At 38.7% G+C, this 21,490-nt stretch overlaps 1 protein-coding gene, 1 long non-coding RNA gene and 2 pseudogenes across 2 annotated transcripts; 3 read left to right on the top strand and 1 right to left on the bottom strand.

The window, feature by feature from the left end:
* The first annotated feature begins 30 nt into the window (after window positions 1-30).
* Window positions 31-2,136, top strand: LOC147565020 (BTB/POZ and MATH domain-containing protein 3-like). The gene is made up of 4 exons (XM_086666314.1): window positions 31-496; window positions 779-1,121; window positions 1,473-1,719; window positions 1,834-2,136. The coding sequence occupies exons 1-4, from the start codon at window positions 141-143 to the stop codon at window positions 1,926-1,928; spliced, it is 1,041 nt and encodes a 346-aa protein (XP_086522440.1). The 5' UTR covers window positions 31-140; the 3' UTR covers window positions 1,929-2,136.
* Window positions 2,137-3,357: 1,221 nt separating this feature from the next.
* LOC147565018 (pentatricopeptide repeat-containing protein At1g34160 pseudogene) lies at window positions 3,358-14,734 on the bottom strand (annotated as a pseudogene).
* On the top strand, window positions 9,723-10,732 carry LOC147565019 (uncharacterized). The gene is made up of 2 exons (XR_015229741.1): window positions 9,723-10,445; window positions 10,496-10,732. It is a non-coding gene; the product is annotated as an uncharacterized LOC147565019 (long non-coding RNA).
* A 1,669-nt stretch (window positions 14,735-16,403) lies between the features above and the next one.
* Window positions 16,404-17,871, top strand: LOC147565017 (NDR1/HIN1-like protein 13 pseudogene; annotated as a pseudogene).
* Window positions 17,872-21,490: the final 3,619 nt, after the last annotated feature.

Raw genomic sequence — 21,490 nt, 5'->3', positions numbered from 1 at the left:
AATCCAATAGGAAATTTTCATCCCCTATTTGAGAAGCTTTAGCGTTTTTAGTTGGCTATTCATAAACTAGGGTTTTAGGTTTTAATACATAGTTCTAAGAGAAGAGAAAGAAGAAGAAGAAAGAATTGATTAATATAAAGATGGAATCTTCTTCTTCAACGTCAAATAAGTTTCAAGAATCTTCATCAAAGTCGATTTCTGAAGTGGTTAAAGGTTCTCATGAATATACTATAAAAGGGTATTCTCTTCTAAAGAAGATGCCTCCAGAGAAATTTATATCAAGTGATAAATTCCAAGTTGGAGGCTACGATTGGATACTGAACTTTTTTCCAGCTCGTAAGAATCCCAATGACAACTCGTTGTTCTTGGGGTTGGTAAGCGACCATGATGATGTTGTTGAAGTTTTCGTTGAGTTTACACTGATAGATCAAAGTGAGAAGGAAAAACATAAAGTTGTAAGTTTTTTCAAGTCTTTCAACCCAAACTCACCGCCGTGGTATGATTTTCTTCTTTAACTACTTGTTACTACGTATTATAATTGTCATGTTTTAGAGAAGTCTTATGTACCATCCATGGTATGATGTTCTTTCAACCAGACTTTTGGTTTCTTCCACTATCATATTTTCACTATTTCAAAGTTTTTTGTAATTAGGTTGTCGTTTTAGTTTATATCGGAAATCTCTACACTTTTATTTATTTGGTAATAGACTATCTTGGATAGTTGCAACAATGAATTAGGTTGACTAAATAATACTTTTCTTCTCGGATTACTTTTCAGCGGATATGCAGCTTTTATTACAACGACAGCTCTCGAGAACTCAGATTTTGTCAAGGATGATTGTCTTATTATTAATTGCACCTTGGGAGTAGTCAAACACCACGCTCAAAAGCCTAAAATAATTCAAATGCCTCCACTCGATATGGGCAACAGTCTCAAAGAGTTGATCGAATCAAGTATTGATACTGATATTGCTTTCGAGGTTGGGGAAGAAACATTCACAGCTCATAAATTGATACTTGCTGCTCACTCACCAGTATTTAAAGCCCAGTTCTTTGGACTAGTTGGAAATAAAGACATGGATAAGGTTTTAATTAAGGAGGTTGAACCCTCTGTTTTCAAGGTAATGTTTTACTTTTTTTTACAAACTCCGCCATGTTCATATTCTCTGCAGAATTATTTGCTACTTCAATATGCATGATTTATTGAATGAACCGGCTAAATGTTACCAGATACGTTATTTATCCCGTCGTTGGGTTGTGTTCACATTTCTGTAATCCAAATTTGTTGCACTAGAACTTTTGTCTCGATTAACCCCATTGCTTTGTAAAATTATAAGTGAATAGTTAACTGCAAGATTTTTTTTTATTTTGACAGGTTAGATTTAAGATTTATAAATAAATAATGTTTAGAAGTGGGTGATGGTGTATCTATCTATATATATTATATTTAATATATACATGTTGTATTGCAGGCCATGCTCATATTTATTTATTCGGACGAGCTTCCTCTGTCCACTCCGTCAAAAATGGTGCAAAATCTTTTATCTGCTGCAGATCGATTTGGTTTGGATAGATTGAAACTCTTTTGTGAATTGAGATTATGTGAAGAAATTACCACAAGCACATTGGCAACAACACTATTATTAGCAGAAACCCATCATTGTTCCAATCTTAAGACTTTTTGTCTACAATTTGTTACTGAACCAGGAAATTTGACAGGTGGGTTTCGTTAGTAGAAGCTAAGTAATGTTGATAAATGATAAGATTAACCTTATTGATCAAATTGGGGGGTTTAAGTTATTATTAGTTACTTGTCATTTATTTTATGTGCAGAGGTGATGAAATCTGAAGGATTTGAATATTTAAAAGTGAGTTATCCTTCACTGGTGTTGGAGTTTTTAGAATTTATTTGTAGACTGAAGTGTTGACTCCTAGTCTCCTACAATGACGGCTCGTAGAAAAAAAGTAATTGAAGATAAGTTAAAGTGAGATGTGACAGCAGGTAATGTTCAAAATATATAAATAAGTAGTTTTGAGTTAGGACAAAGTATTTACATCTCCAAAATTTAAATATCTAAATGTAATACAAAAATTGGTAAACCTCTTATTTTTCTCAGAAGATATAATTTTCTGGCATGTTTCTTCTATGTTGTTAAAGAGAGCTATGGGTTCATTGAGACATTTATATTTCTCTTACATGTTGTTGAACTTGTCTTTAGCCCACTTCTTGAGAATGGGTTTTAATGCTTGTAATTTTTTTTGTGAACGTCTAACTCGGAGAACCTGCAATAAAAGAATTCCATCATTCTTCTACTATATCATAGAAAGAATCATGGTTTAGCCAAAAGTTGTCAAATCTAACTAGGTGAAGTTTTTCGGCTAGGCCATTTGAAAGAAGAGATACTGGTGAATGATCAGACACAGACCGGGTTAGCATAATGAGGGTAGTATACTAGTATGAGGAAGAAGTTGATGCAAAGCTTTGTTGCAAAGGATTTGATAAAGTTGTTAAATATCTCCATGTGTTCATGATAGCATTGGATTTGTTCTTTTCACCCTCATACCTTGTGACATTGAAGTCACCATGAAGCAACCAGGGATGATCATTTAGGTTTTTAATGCACTCAAGCTCTTGCCAAAGTTTCTTCTTGTTCTTACCGTCAGTACGGCCATAAATATTGAAGGTAGTAAATTGACGCCAAGCTTGGTTGCAAAGGACTCTATCAGTTCGGCTCATTGTATGATGGTAAGGCAGTGGGTCTGCGAAAGGGATGTTTCAAGCTCAAATTTGTCTGGGTCCCAATTAGTAAGCATCCCCCTACCGATCCAATTGTAGCTAACAGCATCCTCTTCAATCCTCAAAATTACTGGAGCTGTAAGTAATGTATTTGCTGGTTGCGTAGACACTGTAGCTTTGTATACCAAGGGAGTTGCAGTTTCAAGGTTGTTGGACTGTAGGATAGGAACATGGGGTTCTAGTTGATTTTTTATTAGGAGGTATGAGAAACAGGGTGTGGGTTGGATGCGATTGATGCAAGAAGCTTTAGTGGCTTTGTGACATTCATCGTGAAGAATGGATGTGATGTGATCCGGTTCTCTGTAAATTATTGGTTCCGATGGGCTGATTCGATCAAGGAAGGGTACTCTAATTTTGTATGGGTCTATCTCATGGAGCTGTTTAATGTAATACTCTAAAGCTTGCCTTTGAACTGATCTCCTCCTATCAATGAGAGGTTTCAATATTGCTAGAATTAAGACGCATAATAATCTGGAGTTGGGCTATGGAGAATCAAGAGGAACTGTTAAATCTCTCAAATGTGTCTAGATTTCCCTTGCTAGATAGATCCTTTTCCATAATCATGAGTAATCTGTCTCTAACCCATCTTTAAAACGATGAAACCTAGCTCTATCTCTAACAATTATTTCACATTATAAATCTTAGAAATCAATTTAATCACAACATGACAATCCCCACAAATCCTAAGGTTCTTAATTACTTGAATTGATTCACCATCTCTTCTACTAATCAATCCATAAGCAACAGTCAATTTCTCACTATGATACCATAATGCATTCTCTTTCTCTTCTTCTCCAATATCATGTAACACAAAACAAGTTTCAGCTGCATACCCGTAATTCTTGATTTTAAACCTAATCTCATCTAATTTACTATAAATTTCTCTCCATTCCGAATGATTTTGATCACCATTAACAAATCTATGTATCGTACCTTCAATTTCAATGAAACTAAAACCTGGGATCTTTTTTACTGCTCGGGTTTTCATGGCTTCTCTGACTCTTCCAACGTCGTCCCATCTTTCGTGAGCAGCATAAACGTTCGGTAATAGAACAAAATCACCACAACTATTGGAAGCCATTTCTACTAAAGCTCGAGATGCTCGTTCTGCCATTTCAGTATTTCCGTATGTTTTGCTAGCTCCTAGTAAACTTTGGCAAAGAACTAAATCTGGAACGAAAGGCATCGACTTTATGATTTCGTAAGCTTCTTCTACTCTTCCTGCTCGACCAAGTAAATCGTTTCTACGCCACCGAAATGTTTCACATTAAGAGTTATACCTGAAACTTCCATGGAGTTGAATAATTCATGCATTCTGAAACTAATCCTGCATGGTTACAACCACAGAGAGCAGAAAGATAAGTAACACCATCTGGTTGAATTCTCGAAGAACCCATTTCTTTAAAAAGCTCAAGAGCTTGGTGTGCATGTCCATGCATAGCTAGACCCATGATCATGGTATTCCAAGAAACTAGGGTTTTAGAACAAGGCATTGTGTTAAAAACATCCCAGGCTTTATCTACTGTTCCACATTTAGAGCATCTCCAATGGGACACTCTAATAAACACTCTAAAAATCTAGTTGTCAAGTGTCAAATAAAGATTCTCTTTCCTAGTGTCAATATAGAGACACTCTACATTTGTTTGGTCTCCAATGGAGATCTCTAAAATCTCTTACTTAATACATATGTCCCTCTTCAATTCAATAGATAAAAAGTAGTTGAAAAGCAAAGTTTTCTATTGGTTGAAATAATAAAGTAACACTTAGAGAGTCTCAAGTAGACACTCTCATTTTAGAGATTCTCTCTCTAGACACTCTATAATAAATATGTCCAACTCATAATAGAGTGTGTAACAAAGTGTTCCATTGGAGATGATTTTTTAACAAAAACTCCAAAAAGTCATATGTGGCACTCTAAGTGTTAGAGATTGAGTGTCCCATTGGAGATGCTCTTATGATACATTGTAATAGGCAGTTTCTAAACTTTCTAATATGATGGATATAGGCGGTTTAGCAATTGCTTATAGGCGGTTTAGTTTGGATGCATGTAGGCAGTTTCCAATAACTCAAGGCGCTTTTGGTTTCCAAAAATTGAAGTCGGTGGTGAGCATCCAATTTGGAGATGGTCAGCTTATACTAATATTTAAATAGAGGACTTGAGTGCTTTGAACCACATCAACACAAGCAACAACAACTCTTCTTTAGAGAGAGCTAAAGAGAGAGAGCAAGTGAGAGAGAAATTTTTGTTCATAGTTTTGAGCGGTGTTTAATTTCTCGGTCGTCGAAGATTTAGTATAGAAGGTTAATTCTATACGGTACCATCTTGGGACGAACTTGCGGGCTGTGTGAGTCGTCTTCATCTATCCTTCAATAAAGATTTCTTGTTCGCCCGAGGACGTAGGCTTTAAAGCCGAACCTCGTAAAAATTTTCGCATATTTGATTTTGACTTAGCTTTTCGATTAATCTTCATAATCAGATCAATTTCTAGGATAGGTTCGATAGCTTCCGCGACCTTTTAGTTCTAACAATTGGTACCAGAGCCTTGTTGAGATTGAACGAAGAAGAAGATGGGATCGAGAAGTGGTACTGTCAAATCAGGAAAATATGAGATAGAGAAGTTCAATGGGAAAAACGATTTTTCTTATTGGCGGATGCAGATGAAGAATCTGTTAATCTCGCAGAAATTACACAAGACGCTGACGGGAAAGAAACCAGGAGATATGTCAGATGAGGATTAGGAAGAGTTAGATCTCGAAGCACGGGCAACCATTATGTTATGTCTTGAGAGGGACGTGGCGTTCCTAGTAGACGGAGAAACAACGGCGGCGAGTGTGTGGTTAAAGCTAGAAAACAGTTTCATGACGAAAACTTTAACGAATCGGATCTACTTAAAATCCAAATTATTCACATGTAGAATGGAAGAGGGTTTTTCTATTCAGGAATATGTGAATAGGTTTGACAGGATTATCTCAGATTTGAAGGATATTGATGTCAAGGTTGAGGATGAGGACCAAGCCCTCATATTGTTACTTTCATTACCGAAATCCTATGAGAACCTTGTTCAAACTTTGATGCTTGTTGGTGACAGTCTAAGCATGGAAGAGACGAGAAATTCGTTATTAGCGGATGACCTTCGTAAGGATGCTACTAATAGTATGGCATCGGGTGGAGTAGACAAGGAACAAGCACAAGGGTTGTTTGTAACGAGGGGGGAGGAGTAATGAAAGGGGAAAGGGAAAGGGCCGGAAATCTAGATCCAGATCTAGAGGCTCTTTCAAGAAAACGTGCTTTAGTTGTGGTGAGCTTGGCCACTTTAAAGCGGCTTGTCCAAAGAGAAAGTTGAAACAAAAGAACGAAGGCTACAAGGGGAAACAAGAGATGCAAGAGGCGGGATATGTGTCAGAAGACCCTGACGAATGTTTCTCGATGACAGAGGTGTCTGAGAAGATCTCCGATACGTGGATGCTTGATTCAGGGGCGTCACACCATATGTGTCCAAATAGGGAGTGGTTTACTACCTATAGGAGTATAAATGGTGGTACAGTTATACTGGGTGATGATAGTATATGTAAAACTTTGGGACTCGGAACAATACGTATCAAGATGCACGATGGAGTGGTGAGAACATTGACGGATGTAAGACACATACCCAATTTGCGGAAAAATCTAATTTCCCTCGGTGTGTTAGAGCGGAACGGCTGTAAGATAATTATAGAGAATGGCTCCATAAAAGTAGTTAAGGGTTCTTTGGTGGTAATGAGAGGTACTCATTACGGTAATTTATACAAACTTTTGGGGACAACAATTACGGGAGATGTAGCAGTAGGAATCAGTGGAAGGGATCCAATGGCTAGTACGAGGCTTTGGCATATGCGCCTTGGGCATATGTCAGAAAAGGGTCTATCTTTGATGTGCGGGAAAGGCTTTTTGAAGGACATGAAGAAGCCTTGCATGGAGTTTTGTGAGCATTGTGTATTCGGGAAGGCACACATGGTGACGTTCTCTACAAGCAAGCACAGGAGCAAAGAGGTATTAGACTACGTACATACCGATGTCTGTGGACCGGCAAAGTTACCTTCCAAGGGTGGTTCCAGGTATTTTGTTACATTCGTTGATGATCATTCGAGATTTGTCTGGCTTTATTTTCTGAAGCATAAGAATGAGGTATTCAACACATTCCTGGTGTGGAAAGCAATGGTTGAGAACAAAACTGGTCGAAAGCTGAAGACGTTAAGATTGGATAATGGGACCGAGTACACGGATGGGGCATTCAAGGAGTTTTGTAATCAGGAAGGCATTGTGAGGCACTGGACAGTAGTAAACACACCTCAGCAGAATGGAGTTGCAGAGAGATTGAACCGTACACTACTTGAGAAGGCTAGATGTATGCGTTCCAATTCGGGATTAGGCGTAGAATGGTGGGCAGGATCTGTTGCTACAACTTGTTATATTGTGAACAGGTCTCCACATTCTTCTTTAGATGGCGGCATACCTTACGAGGTGTGGTCAGGTGAACATGCAGATTACGAGAGACTTAAGGTTTTCGGTTGTACGGCCTATTACCATGTTAAAGGAAACAAACTTGACAATAGAGCAAAGAAGGCAATTTTCTTAGGATATGCTACAGGAGTCAAAGGTTATCGGCTATGGTGTACGAAAGACAAGAAGTTTGTAATCAGCAGAGATGTGGTGTTTGATGAGTCATCTATTGTAGCTATGGCGAAAGCTACGGTGCCTAGTTGTGGTGATGTTGGGTCTACTAAAGCTCAAGTAGTGAAAGTAGAAGCCGAAGACCAACGGGTTTCTAAGAATCATGATCAGGTGGAGCATCAGGATAATACTCCGGATGAGGAAATTGATGAACCCGATCATGAGGAGGTTCAAGGAGAAGGTACACAAGTTTTACAACAACAACAACAGGATGTTTCGGTACACACTAGGCCGAAACGGTTATATAAGCCGGTACAGAGGTTAGGGTCAGACAAACCTCTTAGGCATTACAGGCAGGCAAATGTGGTTGAGTATGCACTCTCAGTGGAAGACGACAAGCCGGTCACCTTCAAACAAGCTATTACCGCGGCGGAAAGAGAGAGTTGGTTGGTTGCTATGCAAGAAGAAATGGAGTCTCTTCACAAGAACAAGACATGGGAGGTTGTCCCATTGCCCGAAGGTAAGTCTGTTATTGGTTGTAAATGGGTGTACAAGAAGAAAGAGGATTCTTCCGAAATCAAGGGTACAAGGTATAAGGCAAGACTAGTGGCCAAGGGTTATGCACAGAAAGAAGGGGTCGACTACAATGAGATTTTCTCACCAGTCGTGAAACATACTTCTATTCGGGTGCTATTGAGTATTGTTGCTCACAGTGATCTTGAGCTGGAACAACTCGATGTTAAAACCGCCTTCTTGCACGGTGATTTGGAAGAAGAAATTTATATGGCTCAACCTGAAGGATACAAGGTTGAGGGTAAAGAAAATCAAGTATGTCGTTTGAGGAAGTCTCTTTACGGATTGAAACAATCCCCTCGCCAATGGTACAAACGATTTGATTTTTTCATGCTAAAGCATGGTTTTCGCAGAAGTGACTATGATTGTTGTGTATACATCAAAAAGCTCCGCGAAGGTGACTTTATTTATCTCCTTTTGTATGTGGATGACATGCTTATTGCTTCTAGAAGCATGGTGGAGATAGATAAGTTGAAATCTCAACTCAGTCAAGAGTTTGAGATGAAAGACATGGGCGCTGCAAAGAAGATACTGGGAATGGAGATTAAGAGAGAGCGGTCAAGTAAGAAACTTTACTTGAATCAGAAAGGTTACATTGAACGAGTAGTTTCTCGATTCGGGATGCAGAATGCGAAGGCGGTGTCAACACCCTTGGCACCACACTTCAGGCTCTCGGGAAAACAATCTCCCACTACTACGGTGGAGAAGGATCATATGGATCGTGTACTGTATGCTAGTGCAGTTGGCAGTTTGATGTACGCTATGGTGTGTACTCGTTCGGATATTTCACAAGCGGTCAGTGTGGTTAGTAGGTTTATGGCTAACCCGGGGAAGACACATTGGGAAGCTGTGAAGTGGGTCTTGAGGTACTTAAAGGGTACAGTTGATACGGGGTTGTGCTTTGGTGGAGACACATGTCAGGTAAGCTGTTATGTTGACTCAGATTATGCTGGCGATCTAGATAGAAGACGATCTACTACTGGTTATGTATTTAGGGTACATGGAGCTCCAGTTAGTTGGCGATCAATGTTACAATCAACAGTTGCTTTATCTACTACGGAGGCCGAGTATATGGCTATGGCCGAGGGTGTGAAGGAAGCATTAGGGTTGTGGGGTCTTCTGGATGATCTAGGGATTAAGCAGGAGTGCGTAGATGTATGGTGTGATAGTCAAAGTGCAATCCATTTGGCGAAGAATCAGGTTCATCATGCTCGTACTAAGCATATCGATGTCAGGTATCACTTTGTACGAGATGTGATGAGACGTGAAAATGTCTCATTTGACTCTCTTAACTCCGGTTAGTTAGTCCAGTTCGAGCTGTTACTCTGATGATTTGCTTGGTTTTCTTTCTCAGGTGTCTTTTACGGAGTTCAGGGTGAAAAACAGATGAAATCGGGAGAAATTGATGTCAGGGGTATTTTGGTCATTTTGTGATTCTGATTTCATGACAAGTATTAGTGCTCGGATGGAAAGTAGAGTCCAAGGTGAACCCGTAGGCGAAAACGGAAGTCAAATCGGAGTCCGGATGAATAAATTAGAGCAAGTCAAAGTTCGGGTCAAATTTGGTATGCTAGAAGTCAAGAGGGACACGTGGCTATATGTGCGATCCGACCCGACTCGACCCGACTCGATGACGTCAGCTGACGTCATCATCTTCTTATATCTTTTATTATAACCGAGAGCTGGTTAAGTTCTTCAAAAGGAGATTTTTTTCAAAAAAATTTAAAACAGAAATGGAAAGAGATATTCTCTTCAACAGGAAAGGAAAGAAAGAAAGAAGGAAAGATAATATTGTAGCTGGAAAGGAAAGAGCAACAGTAGAGAGAAAGACCGGCAGCTGTTGTAGAGAGAGAGAGTGATAGAAATGGAATGTTTGTGAAAGAAAGGAAAGGGAGATAAGGAAGGGAATCAAGGGGGTGTCGGTTGCTCTCTACATAAACAAAAGAAGAAGGAACAGAGGGGATCATCTCTCCACGGCAAAAGAAAACATAGACTTAGAGAGAGAAAGAAACCGAGCTCATCATCATCATTATCATCTTCTATTCATCTTTTTCTTTTAATTGTATTTAACTGTAATTTCTTTTATTTGTGAGAAATAGAGAAGTTACAGAGAGATTGAGAGCTTTAAAACAGAAAAGAAAGAGAAACCGAGAGGGAGAACAGTAGAGATTGTAGAGAGATAAAACTCGGTTTTGAGAATCAAGTATAATTCAGTTTTATTTTTTTTATTTCTTTTCTTTTCTTTCTTTTTTTGTTCCTGTTTAGTGAGAGAACAAGAAATAACATAGAGAGAGAGTTTAGATTAAGAAAAGAAAGAGAAAACAGAAGGTTGAAGAAAGAAACAGGGGGTTGAAGAAGGTGAGAAAATTATTTTCTCACAAGGAAAATACTTCCGGGAAGACGAGAAATTCGTTTTCCCAGAGGGTCTGTTTGGCAGAAAATAGGAAAAACAGAAGAAAAATCCCTTCCCTAAGGGTCTGTTTGGCTGCGCAGAGGGAAAATTGCGAGAAAAAGGTTGTTTCTTTGCCGATTCCTTATCTCTCATTTATTTTATTAATTTTTTTTATCTCTTCCATCATGATTATGATAAGTAGCTAAACACTTAGTTTAGGGTTTTGATGACATTTTTGTGTTATGCATGATTATTAGATAATTATTTCGACAACTTAGGTGCTTAGATATATTTCAATTTCTTTTTAAGTCTTTCATTATTTATACTTCGTTAGTCTTGATCCATTATATTTAGATTAGGTTCTTTAATATTGGATACTTGATAGTTGATAAATAATAGTTAGAATCCTTAAGAATTGATTATTAGCTTAGTCACCAAGGCAATAGATTTAAATCGATGTTTATGCATGATTAAAATAGATTCAAAACCCTAGACTTCTCCTCCATTCATCCGTTAGCCGTTATTACTTATTTACATTATTTTAATACTTTGCTATTTAATCGTAAAAAAAATCAAAATCGAATTCAAAAATCCAAGTTAGTTTTAGGTTTAGGGTTGAGTTTGACTTAGTCTCTGCGGATCGACTCCGGTCTTACCGGGTTTACTACTTGACACCCGTATACTTGCGGGTAGTGACCTATTTAGGAAACTTTTTAGGCCCACCAAGTTTTTGGCGCCGCTGCCGGGGACTTAGTTTGAATTAAATCTGATTTTATTTCTATTTTTGGTAAGTTTTTATTTTTGGACACTTTGACTTGCTTTTCCATTTTTGGTGTGTAGAACGCTAAGGAGCGAAGGAAAAGGTGCAACAAGGAGAGGAGCTCAAGAAGGAAAATTTACATTTTATTTTTAGTAATTTTTTTATTTTTGGTGAGGGAGAGACTTTTAGACTTTCTAGTTTTTATTTTTGGTATTAAAGTTTTGACCCTAAATTGGAGGGCTTATAAATTGTAACCGAAAACCAAAATCGAAGCCTCGGGTTGGAACACTCAAGGGGAGAGTGGCCCGGGTCGTCTGCAAGGGTCATCGCCCGTCTGGAACGGGAGGTAATTTCTCTAATCACCCACGAAGCCCCTGTCAGTGGGTAACTGTGTGTTTTGTGTGCCTAATTGCTTGATCGAATTGCTTAGTGTAAGCATTATAGTAAGGGCAATAACCCAATTGTAAGATAGGAGACGGATTTCATCACCGTTCTCTTGCCCAAATAGGTAACAACATTCACGATCCCAAACTTCACCTAAAATCTAAAATCTGAATTAGACATCAGCCCTTAAGGTTTCGAGCTCATAGGATCTTTGAAACAATTCAGGGACTTAATTTTTATTTGGGCATTCCTCAAAGGAAAGTGTTAATCAATTCTTTAAAAGGTCACCTCGAGAAGAGGCAACGCTACCGAAGGTTGGACGGCTATCACAACGTTCATCGTTGGTCGTCACCAAGAATTGTTTGACCGTATTACTTTGACGGAGTAACCCTCATAACAATTAGAGTTCAAGCTTTGTAACGAAGTAGGAGCTGTCTAGAATTTTAGGGTGAATCTGATCAACTTGTCTTTCGTCTAGATTCTGTTTAGGTTGCTTGGTGGAGTCAGACTGATTGTGTTTGCTTTCCTCTAGGGTGTTCGTAGTGATTCCTCGGTTTTCGATTTAAAAAAAAAAAAAAAAAAAAAAAAAAAAAAAAAAAAAAAAAAAAAAAAAAAAAAAAAAAAAAAAAAAAGTTTTTGTTGAGAATATCCTTGGTCATTGGGCTCTAGTTTATGCCCGATAGATATCGTGATAAGAGAGGTCGTTTCATCAGTAGAGAAACCCATCTAAGTAATCTTCTAGCCAACCTCTCTTTGAGTGACACTATGGGTGAAAATCTAAACCAAGGCAGGGATGGAAATCCACCTATGACACTCAGGGATTACATGAACCCTACTAGAACATCTCAACCATCATGCATACAGTTACCCCACTCCACGGCTCACTTTGAGTTAAAGCCGAGCATTATCCAAATGCTCCCACTCTTTCGTGGAGTTGAGAACGAGAATCCCTACCACCATGTTAGGGATTTTGAAGAAATCTGTGGGACTATAAGATTCCCCAATATGTCTGATGAAATAGTGAAGCTTAGGTTGTTCCCTTTCTCTTTGAGAGAGAAAGCAAAATCTTGGTTGTATGCCTTACAACCTCATTCCATCACCACATGGGAAGAATTAACCAGTTTATTCCTTCTGAAATTCTTTCCCAAGCACAAAACCACCGCTTTAAGGCAAAGTCTTAATAATTTTGTGCAACAAGAAGGAGAGTCTCTCTACAATTATCTAGAGAGATTTAAAGAACTGGAACTACAGTGTCCACACCATGGTTATGAAAAGAGTAGACTAGTCCAATTTCTCTATGACGGACTAAACTATCCCACTACATCCATGGTAGAGTCATTCTGTGGTGGCGGATTTACTTATAAATCCGTCGATGACTGCATGGCGTTTCTAGAAGATCTAGCTGAGAAATCCCACCAATGGGAAACTTCTAGAGGACCTCCTACTAGGGCAAATCCTACTCCAAATAAAGGCGGCATCTATAGAGTTGATGAGTCCGAACTTAAACTCGCCGCCATGACGAGAAGGATAGAAGCCCTAGAGCTTGGTCAACCTAAGGCAGTTAGGGAGGATCCCACTCAGGTCATGAGTGTTGGAAATGAATCCATCTCTTATCCGTGCTCCGTCTGTGGAGACCCATCTCATACAGGGAATAAGTGTACCCTATTCTTTGTTTCTGACGAAAAAGAGCAAGCTAATGCTCTTTATCTAAACCCTAGGCTCTCCCCCATTTGAGTTCCTTGTATCATTTGTAATTATTTTCTTTCTGTAATTTTATTTTATTTATTTTAATTTAAAACCAAAACTAAAAACCAATTTCAAAATCAAAACCGAGTTACTTCCAAGTCTTAGAATAGGTTTCACTTAGTCTCTGAGGAACGAACCGGTCTTACCGGAAATATTACAACTTGACACCCGTGCACTTGCGGGTGTAGACCTATTTAGGGTAACCTTTCTAGGCCCATCAAGATGTCATAGAGGAATGTGATGTTTCTCTCATGAAGGTACACACAGATGAGAATCCCGCGGACATGTTGACTAAAGTGGTGACGTGTAGCAAATTTCAGCATTGCCTGGAATTGTTGCAAATCGGCTCGTGTTAAGTTGCCCGAAAGGGCGTAATGGCGACAAGGTAAACTTTATGTGAAGGTTGGTAGAACTACGGTAGGCTTGATCCTGTAAAAGGGTACGTAGGCAACCATGGTCATATGGTGCAGCCGGATGAAGCTACAAGAAGCAGATATATCTTACAAGGAGTATCCTGGTGTTCGTCCAAAATTTGAAGTATATCAAATTGTGTACGAGGTGGAGAATTCTAATAGGCAGTTTCTAAAGTTTCTAATATGATGGATAGGCAGTTTAGCAATTGCTTATAGGCGGTTTAGTTTGGATGCATGTAGGCAGTTTCCAATAACTCAAGGCGGTTTTGGTTTCCAAAAATTGAAGTCGGTGGTGAGCATCCAATTTGGAGATGGTCGGCTTATACTAATATTTAAATAGAGGACTTGAGTGCTTTGAACCACATCAACACAAGCAACAACTCTTCTTTAGAGAGAGCTAAAGAGAGAGAGCAAGTGAGAGAGAAATTTTTGTTCATAGTTTTGAGCGGTGTTTAATTTCTCGGTCGTCGAAGATTTAGTATAGAAGGTTAATTCTATACGGTACCATCTTGGGACGAACTTGCGAGCTGTGTGAGTCGTCTTCATCTATCCTTCAATAAAGATTTCTTGTTCACCCGAGGACGTAGGCTTTAAAGCCGAACCTCGTTAAATTCTGTTCGCATATTTGATTTTGACTTAGCTTTTCGATTAATCTTCAAAATCGGATCAATTTCTAGGATAGGTTCGATAGCTTCCGCGCCCTTTTAGTACATATCGATGAGAACATTGCAGACTTGTACGATCATATCTAAATGAGTTTCGTTTATGAACTTATGAACATTTTCGCCTTCAACCAATGCACCTAACTGTGAACAAGCTGAGAGACAGAGAGAGCACCAAGAACAGTAACTTCATTCGGTTTAAGACCGTCAGATCTCCTCCTTTAAAACAGATTCAATGCTTCTTTGGGTTGGTTACCTGTTTGACAATATAAACAGTATTTGATGAAATTGGAAAAAATTGAAAAGAACTGCTAAAGTTTTAATTTTGATAACTATTTCTACATAAACCAACCCATTCTTCTAATCCACTTTTTAGTTTTAAAATATTGCTCTTACTAATAGACACCCCCGGTTTGTAGGTACCGTGAGTGCCAGTTCACTAGACAAAGCCTATGTTCTGTTCAAATTACCAAATTAGACGGCTTCGATCTTGGAGTCAAAAGCGTTGGGAGGTGTTTGTACTCAAAAGCTACAACACCACTACCCATAAAAATCCATAAATTTTGAGTTTGAGGATTATGAACCCAAGTTAAAGCATAATCAATGAAGAAACACAACAGGTCATGGGCTTGTAGCCCAATCGATTGTGCATCTCGCTTAAGTACCGGGAGGTTGTGGGTTCAAGCCGTGAGACTGCAGTTTACCTTTAGATTATGTAATTTCTAGGTCTGTATGTATTAAATCAAAGTTACAATTGTTCTTTATGGCTTTTAGGATTTGTTATCATTGCCTATAGGGTTTGTTACCAATGCCATTAGAGTCTTTTCATGGACCTTGGGGTATGTAATGTTGTTTCAGTGAAGAAAGTTAGCCTTAGTGGTCTGGGAGTCCCGTGCGGAAGGGCTCGCACTCAACGAAAGTTAGCCTTAGTGATCTACTCTCGGGCGGATTTTACTACCTATTCCCAAACCCATCCCAAACCGATAACAACCCAAATCTCATAATCTGAGAATGAATCTGTTTGGCTTCCAATAAAGCTAAAATTCTTGAACAAGCTTGAAGAGAGAAAGAACAAGTAAGTGCATCTGGTTTATGAAGTTTTTGTAACATTAATTGATAGAAATTGATAGCATTTTTTGGAGTTTTACTTCTAGCAAACCCACGAATTATAGCATTCCAATAGTTTGTAAATGGGGTTTGAATTTGATTGAAGATTTTAATGGCGTAATTTAGATTTCCAGATGATGAAATTGCACAAAATTCAAGGAGTTTTGAAAGGTAAGGAGAGAATTGGAAATTTCCAGTGGTTATGAAATGAGATTGAAGTTGTTTGATTTGTGTAAATGATGATAGTTTTTGTATGAGAGATTCATAAGTGGCCATTAAATTGAAAATAACTGTTTTTTAGAAGCCAAAAGTATTTTAGTTAGAGTTAATTCCTATATGGCCCCCTACTTTGTGACCAGCTTCCTTTATGGCCCCCTTTTTTTCGTAAATTCAAATATGGCCCCCTATTTTCAGGTAGATGTCATTACTACCCTTCTTAATTCTAAATTTAAAACATTAAAAAAATTTATTTCCACCTCACCCCTCTCTCTCTCTCCACCTCATCTCTCCCTACACCTCACCCCTCTCTCTCTCTCTCTCTCTCTCTCCAACTCACATCTCTCTCTCCAACTCACCTCTTTCTTCTCCGGCAAGGTGGCCGGCCGGAAAATTTTCCGGCCGGCCACCTTCAAACCTAAAAAAAAATAAAAAAAATTTCTCCCTTGTTGTTCTAGAGAGAGAAAATAAATAGAGATAAGATATCACTTGTTGTTGTTCCTTCTTGAAGAAGAATTATAACTATAAAACTCCTCTTTCATCTCCCTTCCCAGTTGACACCCACCCATTCATGAACTGTATTCATCTTCTTCATTCTCTCTCACCTCTCTTCAAACAACTTCACTACAAACCTCTCTCTCTCTCTTTAAAATATTATATATAGAGAGAGATTTCATTCTCTTCTTCAAAATTCATTCTTCTATCAGGGTCAGGTCAAAACAACAACAACAACAACAACAAACCAAAGATATTTACTCAATTTAGTACCTAATAAACCCTAAACCATCAGTCCAATAGAAATTAGATTCAGTAGCTAATGGCAGAACGAGTTCACCTTAGAGAATCATCTTCTGATCGATTAAACACCACTGAACCATCGGAAAGAATGCCAGTTGATGACAAACGATCTTCTCCTCCTTCAACTGGAACATACGTTGTTCAAATCCCCAAAGATCAGATTTACCGTGTTCCACCACCTGAAAACGCTCAACGTTACCAAAAATACGCTCACCGGAAATCTCGCCGAAACCCTTGCTGTTGTTGTATCTGTTGGATTCTCAGTATCATTTTCCTCTTGATTATCCTCGTTGCAATAGCCGCCGGCATCTTCTACTTCGTCGTCCGCCCTAAAATACCTAACTACACCGTCGTAAATCTATCAATCAAAGGCATAAACTAACTTCATCATCATCAGACTTGACATTCTCCCCGGAATTTGACGTCACAGTTAGGGCAGAAAACTTTAATAAAAAAATTGGTATTTACTATGAGAAAGGACGCTTCGTTGTAGTTTCTCATTCTAACATCAATCTTTGTTCTGGGGTTTTGCCTGATTCTATCAACCAAAGAACAATGTAACGGTGTTTCAAACGGCGTTAAAGGGTTCCGGCGTAAAGTTAACGACTTCAGTTTATGATGATTTATTACAGCAACAGAAGAAAGGGAAGATTCCGATTGAGATTGATTTAAAGGTTCCTATGAAGATCAAAGTTGGATCATTGAAGAAGACATGGAAGATAATTGTTAAAGTTAACTGTGAGATAATTGTTAAAGTCAGGTCTCTGTTCGCTGTTCGTGAACAGATCCTCCGGCGAAGGGAAACCCCCTTCGCCGGAGTTTTAGAGAGAGAGAGAGAGTTGAGAGATTTAAAAAAAAAAATTAGAGAGAGAGAGGAGAGAGAAATTTTTTTTTTTTAGGTTTGAAGGTGCCCGGCCGGCCACCTTGCCGGAGAAGAAAGGGGTGAGTTGGAGAGAGAGAGAGGGAGGGGTGAGGTGGAAATAATTTTTTTTAATGTTTTAAATTTAGAATTAAGAAGGGTAGTAATGACATTTACCTGAAAATAGGGGGCCATATTTGAATTTACGAAAAAAAGGGGGCCATAAAGGAAGCTGGTCACAAAGTAGGGGGCCATATAGGAATTAACTCTTTTAGTTATATGGAGTTTGGGATAGATGTATTAAGTTCTTCTTACACTTCTATTACACCCTTTCTTATTCACATTACTTCAAAGTCTAAACCCAATTATTTAGATGGTGATGGTAGTTTTGTTTCTTTAAGTTCATATCTGACTCGTCTGGATGATCTGAAACGACCAACTCAGATTGAGTTTAGAATAATTATTTTTGTCTAACTCAATATATTTAGAATTGACTATTGTGCTTTTGAGTAAGACCTGTAGTGATAGAGTCAAAGAAAACCCAAATAGGAAATCCAAATTACCTTGGCCGAGTTTAATTCGAGATAGGAAATCCAACCCAATAGGGAATTATATCTAAAAAAAAACCCAAAATGTGATATTACCTTCTTATCCCCCAAAAGAAATAGTTACCTCTTATATCCCTCACTCATTTCCCGCCCAAACACATGCCAGCCAGCCTCTCTCTTACTCTCCCTGACTTGATTAGACCCAACCCACATGCCAGCCTCTCTCTTTCTCTCTCGGTCTCCGCGCTCTCTCTCTCTCTCTCTTCATTCAAACGCTTGATTAGACACACAAACCCTCTCCATCGCTCTTCATTCAAACGCTTGATTAGACACACAAACCCTCTCCATCTCTCTTCATTCAAACGCTTCCTCTCTATCTCTCTCTCTATCTCGATCAAACTCTATCTCTCTTCATTCAAAACGGTGCATCTCTATCTCTCTCACTATCTCTTTTTCAACTGAAACCATTTCGGCCATTAACCCCTGAGAATCGAAACGTTACCGGCGAATTTCTCTCTCTCTATTAAAGTTATTTAAGCAACTTGATCTACTCATTTCTCTCTCTATTTCGCTCCCTTTCAACAAATCTGGTGCTTCTCTCTCTTGTTCGAGCATCATCAAACACAGGTACGTCTTTGTTCTTCCTCTAAATCTTCTTCATCTCTCTGTTGTTGGTAAACTTTTAGGATTGTTTGAACATTTTTGGGGTTTCTTCTTTCAGATTTTTGGTTGTTGGTAAAGTTTTAGGGTTGTTGGCAAAGTTTTAGGGTTGTTGGTACAGTTTTAGGGGTGTTTGAACATTTTGGGGTGTTTTTAAACAATTAGGGTTTATTCTTTCAAGTTTAGTACTTTGATCTTCAGTTTGTTTGAACATTTTGGGTTGTTTTTCAAAAAAGTTTTAGGGTTGTTTGAACATTTTAGGGTTTAAGTTGCTCTTAAGTTTGTGATAAAACATTTTGGTTGTTGTTTGTGATTTCGGAAGCATGCATCTTCAGATTCTTCACAGAAGGTAATTTGGGTGTTTATGGTTCTTCATCAAGTTTCTAGGTTAGGTTTGTTTTAACATTTAGGGTTGTGATCCGAAAGTTAGGTTTCTGTGGAGACATTTAGTACTTTATTTTCGATTTTTGGGTGTTTGTCTTTGTTGATGAAATAAATGATTTGTTTTAAAATTCTGGGTTGTGTTAAAGAAATTAGGATTATGTTTAGACATTTAGTTTGTGTACATACATTTTTGGTTTGTTTCAAACATCTGGGGGTCTAATACAAACATATCAAATTCTGTAGATAAATTTACAAAGATGGTTAAAGCTGCAACTAAAAAAGGAGATGCTCCTGAACCAGACAACAGGCTCCAGTAAGAGCTAGCCCTAGAAAGAGGGCTAGTAAAGAGCCATCATCCGCTGGGCCTAGCAAAAAAGGCAAGAAAATAGCGAGTCCTTCACAGGCTAAGGTATGATATTCTATACACATCTGTGAGAATGTCCTCTAATTAATGTTTGTGCTCTCACATTTCTTATAATGGTTTGGCATATTTGTTAGTGTGTTGTCATTCTGTAAAATGTTGCTTCACTTAATGATCTGTCATTATTGTGTAGACCATTGGCCTAGGCTTATTGTGTAAACACATTGCAAAATGATCTGTCATTATTTATAGTGATGTAGCATTCAGTGTAGTGTTGAACATTTTGTTGAATGCCCTGACATATCTGTTACTGTTTGTGTGAAGCATCGATCGTATACATCGAAAACGAGAGAGCCGATGGTGGAGGCTCAACCAAAGAGGCTAAGGAGCAGAAGAAAAAAACTACTTTAAATTACAAATGTAATTTAAAAGCAGTTTTTAAGGTGGCGCGAGATTCTCTTTGGGACATGACTGAGGAGCAAAAGAAGATGTTGTTTGCTTCCCCATTCGGGGTCTTCTTTAAGGCACTGACCAGTGGGAGTTTCCGAAAAGAGAATGTCATGGAGAAGCCTAACAAAGCCATATTTGATCTGCTCAACTTCTTCGACAAAGAAAGCCAAGCCTTCAACATCGGAGGGAAGATGATTCAGTTCACTCATGGAGATGTTGCTTTGCTGTTGGGAGTCCCCATGGAAGGACAGGTATATGAAGCATTCCCAACCAATGTCACCCTAGATGCCACAAAGGACCAGTTTCTGAGCAAGTATTTCAGAGACTGTATTGTAGAGGGCAAGTCTGCATCTTTTGGCGGCCCCAGCATCGAAAGGGCTTTGAGTGTGGCTGCAAGAACAAAGGCTCCTGCCATTGAGTTCTTGAGACTCTGGATTATGTATATGGCAGCCACATTCCTGTTTGCTTCAGCTGCCGGCTCCTCGGTTGTCGGAAGTTTTTATCACAATCTCCAAGCGGAGAGAATAATAAAAAGAGTTTCATGGTCGAGAGCTATTCACTCCTTCATGATGGAGAGAATTAACAAGCACTCGGAAGACCCGAGCAAAGCTTCAGGCTGCCTGACTCTGCTTCCCGTAAGTAATCCTGATCATGAACTCAAATGTTTCATAATTTCTTATAATGATACAAGTCAAATTAGTTTGTTCTGACATTCTGTAATATGTTTCATCATTATTTGGAGGACTTACACAATGCTGAAACATTTTGCAAAATGTATGAGAATCTTATAATATGTTTTGTCATTCCTTGTGATGATACAGAAAAACACTTCTGACCTATTTGTGTTTAATTTATTTGCAGTACTGGTATTGCATGCATACCAGGATCCATGAGGACCTAGTAGAGGAAGTAGGGGTAAGTCTAAGAATAGCACGATGGATGATCGAGCCATTCTTCATTACAGGACTGGAAGCAGAATTGGCTAGCATTTAAGAGGAGCAGGTAATGTGTTTTAACATTTACTATAATGTCTCTATGATTTCCATAAATGTTCTAACATTGCAGATGTCTGTGTGACATTGTTTAAAATGTTGGCGCATTTTCATGAATGTTTGAACATATAATTAGATGTATGCATATTTTGGGAAGTGTTGAGATAATAACCATATGTATCCATCCTTGTAGGTGAAGCTGGAGTTGGTGCCGGAGACTGTTGAAGAGGAAGATTTGTTAAAGTACAGTGAGAGGGTGGTGGTGGAGATGAATGATGAGGAACAATTTCATCTTTTAGATGAAATTGAAAAATTGAAGGAGGAAGTTGAGAGGTTGAGAGAAGAGAATCAGTTGGTTAAGAGTGAGAGAGAAGTATTAAGAGAGGAATTGGAGAGGATGAAGAAAGAGAGATAAGAGAAGAATGATGTTTTGGAATTTGATTTTGGTGTCGGAGGGGAGGTGGAGGGTCGAGAGGAGGTGACTGGTTAAGAGGAGGTGACTGGTGGACAGGATGTGGAGGGTGGGCAGGACGTACAAGGTAGACAGGAGGTGGAGGGTCGCCAAGAGGTAGAGAGTGGAGATGGTGGAGAAAAATTAGAGGGTGGAGATGAAGTAAGAAATGAAGTAATGGTAGAGCAGGAAGTAGCACAAAAAAAATCCCAAACAAGTAAATGTAAAAGCCCGCAACGAACAAGAAAATAATGCCGAAGCCCAAACTGGAGAAGCGGAAATAGAC

Source organism: Eschscholzia californica, unplaced genomic scaffold (assembly GCF_041429995.1).
Source record: "Eschscholzia californica isolate CP2 unplaced genomic scaffold, dmEscCali1.0.p SCAF_1, whole genome shotgun sequence".
In the NCBI taxonomy this organism is placed as follows: Eukaryota; Viridiplantae; Streptophyta; class Magnoliopsida; order Ranunculales; family Papaveraceae; genus Eschscholzia; species Eschscholzia californica.
Note: the sequence above shows the minus strand (reverse complement) of the source record. Positions and strands in the feature narration are given on the sequence as shown.